Source organism: Drosophila subpulchrella, chromosome 3R, assembly GCF_014743375.2.
Source record: "Drosophila subpulchrella strain 33 F10 #4 breed RU33 chromosome 3R, RU_Dsub_v1.1 Primary Assembly, whole genome shotgun sequence".
NCBI lineage: Eukaryota > Metazoa > Arthropoda > Insecta > Diptera > Drosophilidae > Drosophila > Drosophila subpulchrella.
The window spans coordinates 10,683,233-10,701,078 of record NC_050609.1 but is presented as its reverse complement, the minus strand read 5'-3'; the positions used below and the strand labels follow the sequence as shown (position 1 = coordinate 10,701,078).

Here is a 17,846-nt window from a genome sequence, read left to right as displayed (position 1 = left end):
CTGCTGACGCTGATGTTGCTGTTGTGCTGACATGTTGTCGCTGGGCAAATAAACTAAATGAAAATTTTGTATATTGTAACAATTATCCGGGCATCGCCGAGAACTGTTTGCGTTGAGTCCCAGAGCTGTAGGGCCCGAGGATATCATGGTTTGGGGTGCCTGTTCCAGGGCCTCTTCTAATCCGTTATGGGCGCATTACCTGGCCGAAAAAAAAGACTGGAACTGATATAATCCTGCTCTGCCATTTACCATTTACCATATCCCTCAGCCCAGAACGAGTACTCCCCTTTGTTCGGGCTTTGGGCAAAGCCTTGGTAAAACTTTTGGTAGTATGGAAATGTGGGCGAAGTGGGCGTGGGGGTGGGCGGACTGACAGCTCAAGGACAATCCGGCGGGCATGCGTTTGCATCTCCCGTAGAGCTTCAATTTCTGTGTGCCAGGCATTAGGTGAAAAAAGCGCTCAGCTCTTGGCAAGCACTTTGGCAAACTGCACTCACAGTCGACATCGATATACAAAAAGTGCTGGCCAACAGTGCGTATGCGTGCTGAATGCAGCACAAGGCAAAACTACTCGAAATGTTTTAAATTCACAAGTTGTGCGAATGTCATCAAAATGTGGAGCACTCGGCCTGCAAATTGGATGCACATCCATAAAGCCTCTGCAAATGGTCTCTGGCAAAAAAAAGTGCGTGTTTACATAATTAGCAGTCATAACTTAATTGATCGACATTTATCGCTTGATTAAAGATAATTATTACACACTTTTCAAATATAAATCCCCCAGCTTTAATTTTAATTGTGAAGCTCAGCATTCACAATTCCCGGAATTCAATGGCCTCGATTCCTGTTTGCTTTGGCCATTAATCGCATTCGACGTTCAATTATGCAGCTACCAATAGCCCGATGCAATAAAGCAAATCAAATATTTATTTAGCTGCATGTTTGCGGGGGGTGTGTATTACAAATTTGGTTGGATGCACTTTCGGCCGGTGCAAATAATCAGCTTTGATTCTGCATAAATTAAATTACATTCAAAATTGGCAGTGAGCCGGACTGCCTCAATATGAAGTGGTTTTGTGTTAGCACACAAAGTGTGGCTCGGGCGGAGATTACATGCTCTAATTTAAATTTCTGAACAAAAGTCAATATCAGCCTTTCAAGGGAAAAGTAATCTGCTGGGCATTTGAATTCTATATTTAACTCTCAGAAAAATAAATTATTAAAGTGCATTCGATTTAGTAGAATATATAGGGCGAGGTAAATAAGAAACAATATATGGGAATTAATACCACAGAAATAATTTCTTATTTATTATTTTTGTATCTATCATGAGCTAAACATTTCTTTTAATAAGATATAACTTAATTTGTTTATTCTCTGGTTAAAAGAAAATTTTTAAATTATCTCTAACCTATAAATTCTAAGTTACATAAATTAAATTATAAGTTATGTTCTAGTTAAGTCAAGAAAATAAAATATGTAGACTGAAAATACTATAATAAATACAATATATATCTTGTGCAATGGTAATGAAGGTTATATCAATAAAATATTTTTTTTTATTTTTTCTTTTCTTTTTTTACCAATAATTAATTAATTAACTAAATGTTCAATAGGAATTTATCCAATTTAAGTAAAACTTCTCATCAAATTGTAAATAGCATTACGAGAAAGAGAAGCCATACTTAAAAAATGGGTAAAAGCCAACTTGTGAGTAATTCTGTTTTATTACTCCTACCATTAACTGACTTAGTTGACTAGAGAGAGCTTTATGTGTACTTAAAAGTGCTCTTATTTTCTGTGCTAAAAGTGCAGCTCAGAAGCAGTCGAGGCAGAAATCATAGCATACTTACGGGCATAAACTTTGGACCCTCCGAAAGGACGAATCTCTGTGAAGGGGAACCAGAGGGCGATGGGACAGATAAGAAGGCAACAGGCAAGGATCGCACTTGGCAATTACAGCAACAGAGATTACAGGACATGAACAGCAAACACAACAACACCCGCGGGCCAAAGCAGCGCCATCAAAGCAAATAACACACAAAAGTTATGATAAATGCAGATGGAGCACGGCAAACGGCATTATTGCCTGTCATTTCTCATCAGCGGAGTTCGACAGTGGAATCAAAGGGTGGGCACAGAGATAGGGGGGACAGAGATAGACGACGGATAGACAGAGAGGGCAGCAGCAACAGTCGACTTCCGGGTGCCGCCGCCATTTTTCGCTGGGCTGTAATGGCTGCCTGGAAAATCCAGGGTGCGCTTCGCCCTTCTGAATGGCTTGCAAATGAAAATGGAAGGCGGAGGTTAGCGGCGGGAAAAAGCGGAAAATAAAACATGATTTTTGCCTCGCTTTTATTTTCTATTAAGAACCCAGCACATTCAGCTCAGTGCCACCACCACCATTTCAGCCCCTTTTGCGTGAGCGATGAATTGCAATTTGCAAAGTTTTTGTTTGCTCTGTCTGGGAGTTGCTGATGTAACTCGGAAAAACTTCATTTTCCGCTACTTCATTCGGGCCCACTGTGAGTGAGTGTGAGTGCGAGTGCGAGTGTGTGTTTGCGTTTGGGCGCGGGCGACAATTTCTTGTCTGCCACGCCCTCTTTTCCACTTTCTCCTCGGAGGCGGACAGTTGGTCGTGATGTGTGGCAATGAATTGCAGTCCCATTTCGCCAGCTCGCCCCTGTCAAAGCTAAAGGATTTTTAATTGTCGCTGCACAGGAAAAAATACAGGATGTGGTTAAATCAATGTTAAACAATATACTACCTTTGTTTACATCTTTGGATAAAGAAAGTTGTAGGTACTTGAAAACAAATTTACTGATTTAATTTAATTTAGTTTCCAAAAAAATTGTTGAGCATAAAAATCACTTTAAATCAAATTTAATAGTTTCTCTTCGCTATTCATCCATTGCGGTTTTTATTGGTTTTAGATATGGAAATATTGAAATAAACAATTTTAGTCAATTAAAGTTAATTTAAAGATTATTTGATATAAACTTTATTTTCATTAAATAACAAAATGCCTAAACGAAATGACTAACAAAGCACCTAATATTTTTATTTAATAGGCAGATATTTATTTCTACTGTTCCATTTTTATCAGAGAAGCTTCCTTAATAACAAAACCCAAATGTTATTAAATTCAATTTCATATTAAACCCCTTTTGTTTCCCGTGAGCAAACCACGTGTGTCAGCCCGTCGGATTGCGAGTTGGCCAGTGTCATTTCCAGCTATCTGGTTTCCTGGCAAGCTTGAATAGCCGGCAAACTGGCAGCTGGCAAGCTCGGCTCCTTCCTGGCAATCACATCGCCCCCACTCACATCCGGATCCGCAGCAGGACTCACAGGACTTGCCCTCTGCTAATGACCGCTGCTAAGTGCCTCGATTTGTGCGGTGCACTCCGTTCGACCAGAACTGCAATTAACTAATTGATTGAACTATTCAATCGGTGAAAATGCACCGCACTTTGGGGGCACGAAGCGTGTGACTGGGTGTGGCGGGCTTATTAAAGGATTGGCGCTTAAGGAGCGAGCATTTAACGCTGCAAAGTGTAGACTGTATACTGCAAACTGCATACATATCTGTGCCCTTTGTGGCGTGGCCGGGGCACATTGCTCACCGGGAGTTGAAAGCTTTTAAATGCCCCCATTAGCCGGCTGCCATCGCCCGCATATCGCAGGGAGTCCGGTCCAGTTGAGTCGAGTTGAGTTCAGTTCCTATTTCTAACCAAGTAATGCCTGACTGACTGATTAATGGCCAGGGCCCAGAGATATAATCGATTTTCCGTAATGCATTTAGAGCCGTTGGCCTCCTTCATATCCGGAATCCCTGCAGCATCAGCATGGCATCATAACTTTCCACCTTTATCCGGGTCCTGCATCTTGGCCAGTGTTTATGGGCCGGGATTTGTAATAAACTTGTTCCAATCTCCGAGTCTCGAAGCCACACCCACCGAAACACGTTTCCGGTTTACCAAATGCAGGACATAAAAAATGCCAGCAATCAGATGGTTACCACTCCGCCACCAGACAATTCTCCAGAGTGCGGCTTTTTCAGAGTGCTTTCCATGGTCTGCCCTTTGTTTTTTTTCATTCCACCAGCCACCATGTTTATAAATAGGAATTGCAACCTTGTATGTAACCGAGTGTATCTCTTCCACACAGGTAAGCACATTTTAGTGGCCTTTGTTGGCCACGATGATGTTGCACTAGTTGCAATTTGTTGCAGTTTCCCTCCGCAGCCTTGTAGCGGCAAATGTTTTATGACTGCATTGCAGTCTGGGTTGCCAGTTGCAAAATGCATTTATGATTCATAAACATAACGGCAAGGATAGGCCTTCCCGGGGATCACGTTTCATAGCAGGTGGGCCCAGGTTTATTGTCCTGCATGCCATGCTTTATTTAAAGCACGAATCGCATAATTCTTTTTATTGCCTCCGACATAAATATTTTCCACCTGCAATTTTGCCATTTTCCGTTTTAACGATTGGAAATCAGGGGGTGACATCAGTTTTGACAGCTGAACGTTATGGTAATTTAATTAACCATTAAAATGAGATTATGGTGTAATTTATGCATGTGACAGCGACAGTGACAGCGCTTTTAATGAGTCGCCCATAACTAATAAGTCAGTGGGAGGATGGGCACCAGAGCAATTAACTTTCCCATTTCCATTTCCAATCGGTGGATTGGGAATTTGATGGCCCGAATTCTGGTGACACTCTGTGCCAGCGCGAAGAATGCAATTTCCTGGCCCTAAGTCCGCTCTGGACACTTGAAAACTCTGGTCTAGGCTTTATATTGATGGATTCGGATTCGTTCTCGGATTCGAATTTGGATTCACCCCCTGCCACGAAACCGGATCCGACTACGGAAATGTGCCAGCCCGAAATCCGGACAGCCGGCTTAGGGGCCATCCGCTGGGTTGTAATAGTAATAGGAATTGATTTACCATTTTGTGTGCACGAAAATGTGCAATTTATGTGAGCTCCGTCCCATCTGACTCAGCATGGATGATGGCCCTGGCGGATTGGGGACACACATACCATATACCATTCTTTCCTATGCGGACACATAAATTCCGGGGGTTAGGGCTAATGCATTTTTCAAGTGGAGTGCATAATTTAGAAGCGAAGTCAGTCAGTCAGTTGGTCATTTTTCGGGCCTGCATTTAGCATATCAATGGATATTTGCATACACAGAGAAAAAGTTGATAAGATATGATGATCATTATGATGGATTTTACTATCAATTCTTCCTTTTTTCACTTTGATATGTTCGCCGTCTTGCTTTTTGCAAACTTTTACTCTTTCGGAGAGTTTAAAATACTGCTGTCACGCTCTTTTCTTTTCTTTTTGATGCCATAATCAATATCAAGATTACATTATTCAATGGCAAAAATAATACTTAATAAATTTACCATGCCTATATCAAATCAATTCTTTTGGTTTTTTCCCTGTGTATAGTTCCTTCTTCAATCCTGATCTATTTTGCTCTAATTGCCACACAATGCTGCGGACCCGAACAATTCCCATATTTTCCCGACCTCACCGCGTTCATATTTTATTGATTGAATGGTAGGAGCATTGGCAGTCATTTGATGTCCGCTGAATAATTTACAACAATTTTCGGGCCGAGCCACGCCCCGTTCCAGTTGCAATTCCAATTTCGTCGAAATTTCGATTTAATGCCCATTTTTACTTCTTTTCTGGCCGCGCTGATTGCCGAACGCCGCAATGAGTTATGTGCCAGGGGATAGAAGATATATGGCCATCGATCGATTCAGCTGAAATCGGTTTGAATTAATGCATGAGCGAAGGTTAAATGGAGCACAAAGGATTTGGATTTGGTTGTGGATTCGAATGTGAATTTGGGTTGGGCTTAAGATATCGATTGCGGGGCATAGTCAACTTAAAAATTACATTTACATAATGCAACCGAAATTGACATTCCCACTCGAAAAACGCCAAGTAACCACTAAAATATTTGCTATTCCTCCCTTGGCAAATAAAGAAAACAATAAAGGAATTGCAGAGGCAGCGGCTCCTAGAAAACAAAGGAAGATGAAATAAGTCCGCAACGAAAACAAAGTCGTAAATTCAATTTAAAGCTTGACAGATTGCCACACTGCGGTGAAAAAGTGGGCGGACCGAGGGGCGAAAGGGGCGTGGCATGTGGTCTGAACAATGCAGCTGTTGGTGCAACAAAAATGGCGTCTGTAACAATGCCGCCTTTATCTTTTGCCCCAAACTCAAAACCACGGAAAATAGTTCCCCCAGAGCTCGAGGCTCAAGGATCCAGGCTCCAGGCTCCAAAGAGCTCGACTTCCACTCCCAGGGACTCCCTCTTCACTCCTAGGTTTTCTTCCACTTCTCGAGGGACTTCCAAATTAGGGTCAAGTTTTGCTTGAAGGCGCCTGTGGAGCACCGCCAATTAAATGGGCTTTAATAAGCTCAGCCACTTAAACAGCCAGAAATCTGGCAAAGAGGTTAAACGGCTGGCAAACTTTTGCCAACTTGTGGGTGGTGTTGGCTGGTGGCTCCTTTATCCAGCCCTAGTGCACTGGGGATGGTGCTGTGTTGCATTATGTTTCACTTGCAGCTGCTGTTTTGACCCAGTTTAGTGGGGCATTTTTTAATGCCATGCTGTTTGGGTCATGTCACCGTGTTGCCTTTTGCACAGCTGTGCGCAAGTTTATCACGCGCCCCGTAAAAAGCCACAATAAGGTCAATCGCATGGCCAACGCCGGTGATAGCAGCACCACCCTGGTTACCAGGCTTCCCCCGGCATCAGCACCACCTGTCCAGTACCACCAGCACCACCGCCACCGCAGCAAACGCAGCGCAATTAAAGCCAACAAACGGGGCGCCACAGAAGCAGGCCGCACGGATTGCCGGCCAAGCCAATCAGCGAACACAGCCGCAGATCCACATACCCATGCAGAGAAAACAAAACCAGGGCTTTAAGTTGGATATGAAAAAGCTATATTCGTTAAAATCTAGTACGAAGATGGCCTCTTCTTAATTTCTAACATTTAATATTAAAATAGATAAAGCAGCATATTTTTTTAAGGGACTAAAACATAGGTGGCTCATAAGTTGCAATTTATTTTAACAGCGGGCAATAGGAAAACATACAATTAAACTTTGCAAAGTGGAAAATTAAAAAGCAAACTCTTAAATGTAATTTTAGGTGCCCAAAAGTATGCAACAAAATTTTTGAGCACAGGACCTTACTCAATTTATTCAGATTCATTTATTTACTGCATACTTTTGGACACATAAATTTATTTTTAGTTCTTGTTCTTTTCTTTAAACAATTTTGATATTGGATTCTGAAAAGTTTAGTGTAAAAATACAATTCCTTTTGAAAAATAATAATTAATATATTTTAGTGAGGACTAGCGTGCAAAAAATCTACTTTTAAGGAAAGACATTTTTATTAAATTCTTTCCTACCCGCAGGCTGTTTTACAGTTTTTGTGGTTGTTTGGTGAATAATTTTTTAATATTATTTAACCCTAGGGGCTTAATATATTTTTTTTTTAGTGGAGCGCACTGCACTGCAATCACAGGCGAGCGTATTAAAGCTGCAAGAGATCCCGGTACGATGAAGAGTCTCATCGGAATGTGCCAGAAGGCGTGGGGTGTTGGTAAAGTGGTAGGAAAAAGGCATCGGAAGAAGGCATTTGGGATGGGGATGGGGGTAAGGATGGAGGGCTCCGAACCGGGGGCAGGAACGTTGCGGCCGCGGCCAGGAAACGCGCACAAATTGCGTTTTAACGCATGCAAATTGCCTGCGTCCACGTCCTGGACGAGTTTATTGCATTACAGGGAAAGGACGATGGGCGTGAAAGGGGGGTGGGATGAAAGTGGGATGAAAATGGGTGGCGATGGGTGTTGCCAGTGGATGTGTGTCCCGCAATTGCCACTTCGCACTTGAGCGATTTCGCGCTCGAAACGGGCTGTGTGTTTGGGTGCATGTGGGCGGAAAACATTTGCAACCAGCCAGGCTGGAAGCTTTCAGCCGTTCCTGCCTCAGTTGGTGTCCTGCAGCTCCTGTCGCTTTCATTAAGCCAACTGACAGCGGCGATTGCAGTATCACATGCCCATGCAACGGCTGCCCAAACTCCAAATACAAAACTGTCAAGTCAACGTGAGCTCAGGGTGGGTGGTTTATTTATTTTCCCCATTTTTCAAAGCTTATTTTCCCCATTTAACCAACAGCAGCAGCAGCAGTGGCAGTCGCTATTTTTGTTGCCGCAGATGCTGTTGGGGCATCATAAATTTTATAGACAAGTTAAATATTATGCATACGCACCATTGCACTTAATAACATTTCGGTTCGCCTCACAATGCCCAGGAAATGGGAAAATACACACCATTTTCGTGGATGGTTTCGCTGGGAGAGCTTAAGCAACGTGCTGAATTGAATTAAATTAAAATAAATCTGCACCGAGTGTCGCATAACTAAGCAAGGCAGGAATATGCCATATTTTTAGTATGCAATCGGATTTGCATATGTTCACTTGGACGTGCATTTTTGTTTGCCAGCCGGGGAGGCCTTTTCGGACTATACAAAGCAATATGAGTTTTTCCTGCTCGCAAAAAATGTTATTTTTCCTAGCTTTAATCTGTGAATCTAACGCTCCATTTGTTGCCATAACAGATGAACTATTGATCATCATTAGAAAGGCATACACCCATATGACACTACCCCATCTCGTACCTAGTTTTTTCAGTTCTCCCCTGACTCGATACTGTTTGCTTTTTAACTTTTCCCCCTGTAGTGCAAATATGCCATAGTGTTCTGAAAGTCCATGTGAACTGCCATTACGCATACGCCCTGTGTGTGTTTGCCTCAGTGGGTCTGAATGGATGCCATTTGTGCATGTGTGCATTTTGACAGACGTCAGTTCGGTTTGGCTTGTGTGCTGTGTGCTGTGTGTGCACTTTGCATTTTTTATGCATTTAAATAACAAAATTAAACTAGCAAATGTTTCACATGCAATTTATTGTTCTCTCACTTCCAGATAAACAAGAACACGCAGAACAACAAGAATCTGGGCGAGCACAAGCGCTGGATACACGATCCCTCGAGTGAGTTACACAGGCTTCGGGAAATTACGTTTTCACACAAAACTTTATATATGCACAATATGACCTATTAATAAATTAAATTGCCCTATTTGCAGGTGACCTTTGCCGACCGCTGAACTGCAAGAAGCGTGAAATTTGCCTGTTGGAGGACGAGTTCAGTGCCGTTTGCGTGTCGAAGAAGGAGCTCCACAAGAATCGGTACGTACTTTTTGGGGCATTTCCCTCCTGACGAGCCAATTAAATTGCGACGTCCGAGCCGCAGGCCTTCTAAACTTAAACCCGAACCATATTTCGCATTCCAGTGATGAGATAATCACCAAGGCCAAGTATCTGGAGGAGGAGGCCAAGCGGCGTGTCAACCAGCAGGACAACCAGGACAGCCAGGATGCGGAGGACATCAACAACGACGACGAGGACAACAGCAGCGACGGCGGCAGCAGCAACGCCAGCCCCACGGGCCAAAACAATGGCCAGGCCAATGTCCAGGGCAACGAGGAGACCGACGACGAAGATAAGAGCCTCAGCCTGGCCGACGACGAGGACTCCAAGGAGGATGATGTCTTCTACGAGAACAGCATCGCCGCCGGCGATAAGCAGCAGTCACAGCAACAGCAGCAGCAGCAATCCCAGCCTCCTGCAGCTCCCTCCGCCATTCAGCAGGACGACGACGAGGAGTTGGAGTAAGTACACTGATAAACATTTTTAAGAACTAAGCCCTCACTTGTAAAGGACCATCCCAATTATCTTCCTCTCTCCTTGCCTTTTATTTTTGTAAGGTTCGGAAAGTTTTCCTTTAAGATGTTGTCACACCAAATTTGTTTTTAATATTTAGAAACAATATATGATGAACTTAGAAGTACAATGAAATCATTTAGAAAGACGACTATCCTTTATTTACTGCATACTTTTACACACATACGATTTTGTTTGAAACCTCATTGGCAACCCCCTTTACCTATTTTATATATTTTTATGTCACCAGAAAAAATCTAACAATTTGATAACATGTTATAAAGGATAGTGTCGGCTTAAATAAAAAAGTAACACAGACGATTTTAAATATATTTAAGATATCTGTTTCACTTCTTTTTAAATTCACTAGAGATATATTTCTAGTTTAGTAGCATAATACATCGTATAGAGTGTAAGATCTGGGTCATTAGAAATTTCCTAGTAATACAAATGTTTACTTTTATAAACTTTTTTACTAGACTACCAAATTACTTTTTATATTTTCATTTCGAGATATCCTTTCTGCCTATATATTTTTCTAAGTGTACAATTCGAGTGCTTAACTCTTGGGCCGATCTTTTTGCGATTGCCTTTGTGTGGGACTTTACATTTCATTAAGCAAATTCGGGTCCACAAAAAGGGTTGACGACGGGGGGTCGGGTCACCTTTGACATGCGGCCCCGCCCGCACTCCAAACTCCCCCTGATTTCCACGGTCGCCATGCTAATAACAAATTGTTTTATCGTGTATAAAAATTCCGCAATAAATTTACAGTGGTGTAGTACATTTTTGAGCACGCAGCCTTTGGGCAATGGGGCCCTGGCCTGTTTTTGCCCTCCTACCGCTGTTGGCTTTTTGGATGTTTGGTAGTGGCATACTTCTGGCTGAATGGTTCAATGGGCCGCAACGACAGCTTTACGGCCTTTACCCTTTGACGCGTGCCGTCGTCGGATCCCTATCCCTTGACTTGTTCCGTGTTATCGCTTTGACCCTAACCCAAATTGTGGACTGGCACGCGAGCAGTGCCACCAAGAAGGGCCCGAAAAGGGCAGTTCCTTGGGAGGAGGACCAGGAGCAGGTGTGCCAGCGGCAGAGCCCGGAAAATGAAGTCAAAGCCGAGTCGGTGTCAAGGCTTGATTGGCTTGGGTTTCCACAGGAAAAGGGTTGCGATTGCACCCAGCAGCGATAGGAAGTCGTTGGCAACAAACAGTCAATTTCCTTTCTGAAAATATTTGGAAACGTTTCCCGCACATTTTTACACACTTTCAAGGATGTACCCCACAACATTGATATTGAAAAATATTTCTTATAAACTTTTACAATAATGGATATAACAAATATCTAGTATATTTTTAAACGAGAAAGCAGACTTCTGAATACTTCCTATTCAGATTAATTTCTAAATAGAAAGTTGTGTAGGTATTAAATGCTATACAAGTATATAAGAAATTTTACATTTTCGAAGGCCTTAAGTTCAATAACTGCTTATATACTTAAAGTTATATACAAAATTCTATTTTGATGGCCTTGTCTACAGTTTCATTCTAAAAGCTCCTCAACTTTTGTTTACACAAGGTCCAACCAATAGCCAACTTCTTGGACTCGTGTCCCACTTCTCAATCCTTTGATATTTAGCCCCCACCCGAGTGTTATAAAAATGTTTTCGCTTGGTTATTTTCGTCTTGTTTATCAGTTGTGTTTTTGTTCGAACAAAGTTTAATTTCAAGCTCGCTTCCTGACACTGGTCCAAAGTTTTCGTTCTGATCCTTTGGCGTTGGTATATTTTGAAATGAAAAACAATTTATCTGAAAATAAAATAAAAAAAAATAAAATAAAAGAAATATATTGTAGTTAGAAATCTGGGGCCAGTAAGGCGATGGATTTCATGGCGCTTGTTGGTTTCTATGTGCCTTCTCAGGCGACTGTAATTGAATTAAAATCCACTTGCCAAACAACGCGGCACGGTGGGTGTTTGAGTGTAAAAATCAATCTATAGGCAAATCACGCGCCCCGATCACATTCCCCATTTTCAGCTCCCAGCGATGACATTAACAATGGCTTTTGACATATTTCCCCTATTCTTTTACGTTTACGAATTTTCCTTTTCAATTTTGCTTTCACGAAAAGTCCCCGCTTTGCATATGTGTATCTATGTCAATGGCATGAAATATGAATGTGTCACGCCGTGGGCAAAATCAATAGTTTGAGCCACAGCACTTGCCACTCATCATGGCAGCGGGAGCTGCTCCAGTTCTTGTCTTTCCATTCAGGCGCAAGTCAAACAAAAGACCTGCCCCAGTGAAAGGGTCTTCAGGGGTAGGTAGTGGGGGCGGGGGCAGGGCACTTCTAATAGACCAAAATGCCAGGCAACCTCCACAATACCCAAACACACATTTCCCAACCAGCTGCAAAACGAGATCGGGCCATAACTCATGTGTGAGACGGGCATTGTTTGTTGCAACAATATGCCATCGCACAGTGGCGTCTATAAGAAGAGCTGTGGATAAAATCGAATTTTTATTAGTTCAGTTTGACAAAATTATATTTATCATAATTTATAACATATTTCTTAAAATTCTTGTGGTTTTTATTAGTTTTAATCTGTACCTTTCTTTAGTTATAAAAAGTGTTTATGTATAATTTGTTTTTAGAATGCCATTTTTAGAATTTTGGAAAGTATCTACTACTTTTATAACTTAAATCCAAGATTAATATTATATTGTGCAATAAGTATTCACATTTTCCCACATATAAGGTATTCTAAAGTTCTTATATGGATATATGTCCATATTTATATAAAAACTTTTCATGTCATAATATTTTTCCTTCTTACATTTATCATTTCTCTTTTATTAATTTAAATTTCGTATCGTAAAGCTTATGCCATTTTGGCTGGTTTGTTTTTATATATTTATTCATACTTTTGCTTTTCCTTTATTTAAAATTTATTTTAAACTTGTTTTGCTTTCAAGAATTGAACAGAGTGCTTCGCTGGAAAGGAAGCTGTAGGGATTCCAGAAGGCCCCGTTGGGATAGGGCACATACCATAGTTCAGATCTCACCTCAAGCTGCCTCAACTCGGCTGTGTGGGGCTCTCTGTCCTTGGCAGTTATTCGAAACCACTGAGCTGTTTTGTGGTCTAAGCACATGAAGCTGTCGGCTCCAGCAATTTTGGGGTACAGAGGCAGCAGGTACTGGAGCCGCTCAAAGGGAGACTTGGGTCCCGAAAACTTGGTTCACGGTGGCTCGAATGGGATGGGGTTGCAAAATTGAAAGCAAATATTTGAGTAAAAATTTACACATTTTACGAGGGAGTGAGACACGAAGCCGGCATTTGATGGGCAATTTGCTCAAAGCAACCGCAGATGCTGGGCGGGCCATTCAAGATGCCATCGGCAATGGCAACTCTATGGTCGCTGTCATTGACCAAGGATCGCATTATCAAAATTTATTCGTCTCACTATTTACTTGGCCCTAAGAATTTCATTAAATTTGTATAAACAATCCGGCGAAGCAGGGCAAACAAAGCGAACCGGAAGCGAGCAAAAGAACATGCGAGAGAATTTTTAATTAAAAGCTGTGCACACACACAAACACAGGGGGGAAGTTAAGGATATAGGGATATACATATCCGGGAATATGTTTACATTGGTTTTGGCCATTGGTACGTTTACTTTGGCTCTGCAATCAAATTGGCCAGCTTAGGGGATACAGATGCACATATCCAAAGTCCTTTGACAAATCTAGTTATTCTTTTATTTTATTAAATTTACGAATATATTCTTCTGCACTTAACAGTTGTGTACCCAAGGCTTTATCTATGTTTAAAGTTTATTTGGCAAAGTCAAACAAGTGACAGTTGCAAAGCCAAGCTTGACCCGAAAAGCAGGCCAATTTTCAATTATTACTTCTTAAAATAAAAAAAAACAAAAGCCCGCTGAAATCCTCTAATTATGACTGCCAAATTGGGGCAATTAGGCAAATTGCTTTTCATTCGTTCTCACCCGGCGTTGTACAGCCAAATAAATGTGCAAATTTTATTTGTTACCAGACGAAAAAAATGCCAACGGCAAGCCCAAACAACGGAGAATATATATCTCTGAATAAAATTATGAAATAGGGTTCGTGGCAATTGGTGGCGAATTCGTGGCAGGCCAATTAAAGCGACATCGAAGCAGATAAAAAACTCACACTTTTTTATTGAATGGATGGCCACTGCAGTGGCACTTATTAATTGGAATAATCGATTAGTTGGTTTTATTTATTAAAAACAGGGGAAAAGAAATAAGTTGAGGGGTGTGATTTTCTTTTGAATTTTTAAGATAATTGATTGGCAGGAGATAAAGGGCTAAAGCAATTAAAAAAGGATAAATGTTGCTAAAGGAATTGAAAGGATAATGGCTACGTACAATGGAATGGAGTTGTGTGTACGAAAAGCTAAATTATGAGTTTACCCCGGGTACTTTTCGTTTGACGCTGGCAGTTTAAATATTTGTTCAAATTATTAAATAAAGTTTCGTCCTGTGCCCCATCCACATCCTGCTCCCCAGTCCCCGAGCCAATCTCATGGCTCGCCTGTTTGCCTGGGCGTGCGTGCAGCGCATATTAAATAAATATTTAAATAAATGTATAAGCAAGGACCTCCGCTGCTCTCCTACCTGTTCAACAAATTGTCCACCAGAGGTGGGGACATGTGGACAGAGATACAAAAAAAAAAATGGTATTATATGTAGAGAGAGGGATATGGAAAGACGCAGGCTTCATTTGCATAAAAATTAATTTTGCATGTCATCTATTTGTTGCCGTTGCGCCCCTTGAGTTTTACTTTTCTGATTTCAGGCGGCATTCTAACTCCGCTTTTTTCCCCTTTTTTTCGTAGCAACTGCAAGCCGTGTCCTGTGGCCAAGCCGACGTTCCTGTGCGGTGCTGACAACAGAACCTACTCATCACTATGCAGATTGGATTATCACAATTGCATACATTCGACGTCCATACGGATCGCCTGCAAAGGATTCTGTCCCTGCAAGGGTGAGTCTATATCCAAATCCTAGCCGTAACAAACGGACTAAGAGTGCCGGGAACAAATAACATGGCCCCGTCCAGACCAGAATCAAATGCCTCCGCATAATGAGCTACAGCCTGGCAGTTGGCCAGAGTCGAAGGACCACGAAGGACTACGAAGGACTTACGTAGACTGCAAAATAAATTGCATGCATATTTTGCGACAGGCTTAGTCGCCCGTTGTTTGCCCATGAAAGTATGCTGCAAAAAACTGAGCTGCCTGCTAAACGCAATTTGTTAGGGAAGAGAAAAAACCTCCTCAAAAGCTGGCAATTAAAAATTCCAATTACCAAACAATGGCTTTGGCTTTAAATATATTTTTGCCCCGGCACATCACTTGTTAAATATTTAATAGGCCGGCGAACAAGTAGCCGACGCTGCCATTGTTATTGGGGGCCCCCAAAACCACTCAGCCAGTCAGCCACGTTAATTTTCAATTTTGCACAGCTGAGAGGGCAATGTTGGCCGGAAAATAAAGCAGAGAAACAGAATTTGGGGGGTTCCAGGCGGGTGTTCTGATGCCCGGATGCAAAAAGTTGGCCTGTTCCAGCGGTTTCCTGACCATTTCGCCACTTGGCCTTTTTATTTTCCACAGAGAACGTCGATGGAAAGCGGCTGCAACGTGTAGGCGGCTACAACAAGTACAACAAGAAGATCAGCCTGGACCAACAACAGCAGCAGCAACAACAACAACAGCAGGCCTACAAGGATAGCAGCAACAACAATATCATGATGAACAGCGGCAATATTATGGGCGGCAACAACAACGACTTTAACACAATCATGAATGTAAGTTAATCAATTATATATATTTCCTATCGATATTTTAAGACATTTTCATGTTGGCTATTCCGCAGGACAAAGAGGACAATAACCGGCATTATAACCACATTAATGCCCAGTACACATTTACGCCCGAGGAGATCAAATACGACAACAAGCACTACAAGTACCTCAAGTACACGGCCTACAAGAAGGTGAGTGGCCCAAAGCCCCCTGTGGTGTCCCTGTATCCAGTATTCCTAACTGTTTTGCAATTGGCAGGACTCCAAGTACCAGGAGGACAAGCACAAGATGCGCAACTACAACGAGGTGGTGGAGAAGCAGCAGCAGAAGTTCAATAAGAACACCAACTTGAATGGTGAGGCATTCCCAATAAACACAAATAGATATCGGGCAAATTTGGCCACTACCAACAGTATGCTTATAATTTCATGAAATATTTCCAAGACTTATTGAAGATTATTTAACGAACCGAATCAAATTATACAAGTTTTTATCTACTATCTATTTTCAATTGCTTAAGAAATTTATAAGTTTACAAAATATAATTTTTTATTGGTTATTTAAAGACTCTTAAAACACAAATCGAATGAATTTTGGTTACTTCACTTTTTATCCATTTTATTACGATGATTCATCACTGATAAACTGGAAATTAAAAGAAATAACTAACACTACAAAAATATTTCTTAAAAAGAATTTATAAAGTTCGAAAGGCATATTGGTATGATATGGAATTTGATTCCCAGGTAGAACTAAAAATATTAAGTATAAAGGGTAGTGTACTCGACACTCTTAAGATCCTAATGTAACTTAACTCGAAAATGGACCAAACTATCTATAAAGAAAAACATCTCTAATTATATTATAATGATCTATTATCATCCCCCCACAGCCTACCCCTCGAAGTCGGCGGAGTGCAAGCCGCAGCAGCTGACGGCGATTGGCAACCGGCTGCTGGACTGGTTCTCGGTGATCATGGCCGACAGCAAGAAGCGGCGCCAGCACAGCCAGAAGTCGAAGGCCCACTTCCCGCCCGCCTGCAAGACGGAGGCCAAGTGGATGTTCGGCCACCTGGACCTGAACAACGACGGGCAGCTGTCGCTGCAGGAGATGTACGACCTGGAGCACGACCAGAACGAGCGGTGCATCAAGCCGTTCATCGACACCTGCGACTTGGACACGGACAGCTCGATCAATACCAGGGAGTGGTGCCGGTGCTTCGAGAAGACGGATCGCCCCTGTGCCGCCGTGCGCCGGAGAATCGCCGGCGACTTTGCAGGTGAGATAGGTACAGGTGGACATTTCTCTGGCTACATAACACTAATACTTCTATGTTCTCTCTATATATTCGTATGAGTTGTGCGGGGTCTCCTGGGCCTTATTTATGTATATTCCCAAACACCCAAAAAAAAATATGAACCACAACAACAACTAGAAAACAACCAAACTAAAAAAGACCAAAGAAAAAAGATAATAAGCGCGCTAAGAGTAATTTGGTTTCAGTTGGTTTTCGTTACTTTCACCTTCACTACCGCCTCTATTGCCATCTCTTTCGCCGCCTCTGTTTCCGTCTCTTTCTGTCGTGCTACCTGCCATCTCTTTCGGACGGCGCTTTGTTGCCCGCTTAGTTTTTGTTTGTCTGACACTCTTTGCTCCTACTTTACACGCGTTGGAACCTTTTTCAAACTATAATTAAGCGCCTGACAGCTAAATAGAAACCCTGACACACTTACACTTAAACACTCTGCTGAAAAACCAACAACACCAACACACACACACACTCAAACACAAAGCAGTTAACAGAAGTAACCTTTTTTTCGCGCCGCTTTCGTTGTTAACTTTCGTTTTGTGCTCGCTGCCCCGTTTTTTCTATATCTCCAACTTTTAAGCCAGCAAATTAAACACTTTTAACAACAACACAGAACTTTTTCGCAACCTCAGAACCCCCGAAACCCCCAAAACCCCCGCTGTAGAAACCGCCACAGTCCGATGCTTTTTGTGTTTGCCTTTTTGGAAACCCTCTTATAAAATATATATATATATAACTATATAATTTCTTCCTTTGTTCGCCCGCCACACGACCCTACTATACGAAACCCAAAAACAAAATAGATCCAGCAACAACTTGCTTGTGCCGCTTCTCACCGATAACAAAACTAACCCACCC

At 42.0% G+C, this 17,846-nt stretch overlaps 1 protein-coding gene across 2 annotated transcripts in view; it reads left to right on the top strand.

Annotated features, from left to right (window-relative positions):
* LOC119563018 (proteoglycan Cow) overlaps positions 1 to 17,846 on the top strand; it is a 46,734-nt gene that overhangs the window by 25,607 nt on the left and 3,281 nt on the right. The window contains exons 2-9 of one of the 2 annotated variants that reach the window (XM_037876213.1): positions 9,034 to 9,100; positions 9,196 to 9,298; positions 9,403 to 9,780; positions 14,712 to 14,860; positions 15,489 to 15,682; positions 15,751 to 15,870; positions 15,938 to 16,034; positions 16,572 to 16,958. In XM_037876213.1, coding sequence (XP_037732141.1) covers positions 9,034 to 9,100; positions 9,196 to 9,298; positions 9,403 to 9,780; positions 14,712 to 14,860; positions 15,489 to 15,682; positions 15,751 to 15,870; positions 15,938 to 16,034; positions 16,572 to 16,958 — 1,495 coding nt within the window. Of the gene's footprint in view, positions 1 to 9,033; positions 9,101 to 9,195; positions 9,299 to 9,402; positions 9,781 to 14,711; positions 14,861 to 15,488; positions 15,683 to 15,750; positions 15,871 to 15,937; positions 16,035 to 16,571; positions 16,968 to 17,846 lie in introns of both variants that reach the window. The other variant, XM_037876212.1, reaches the window with a different exon arrangement.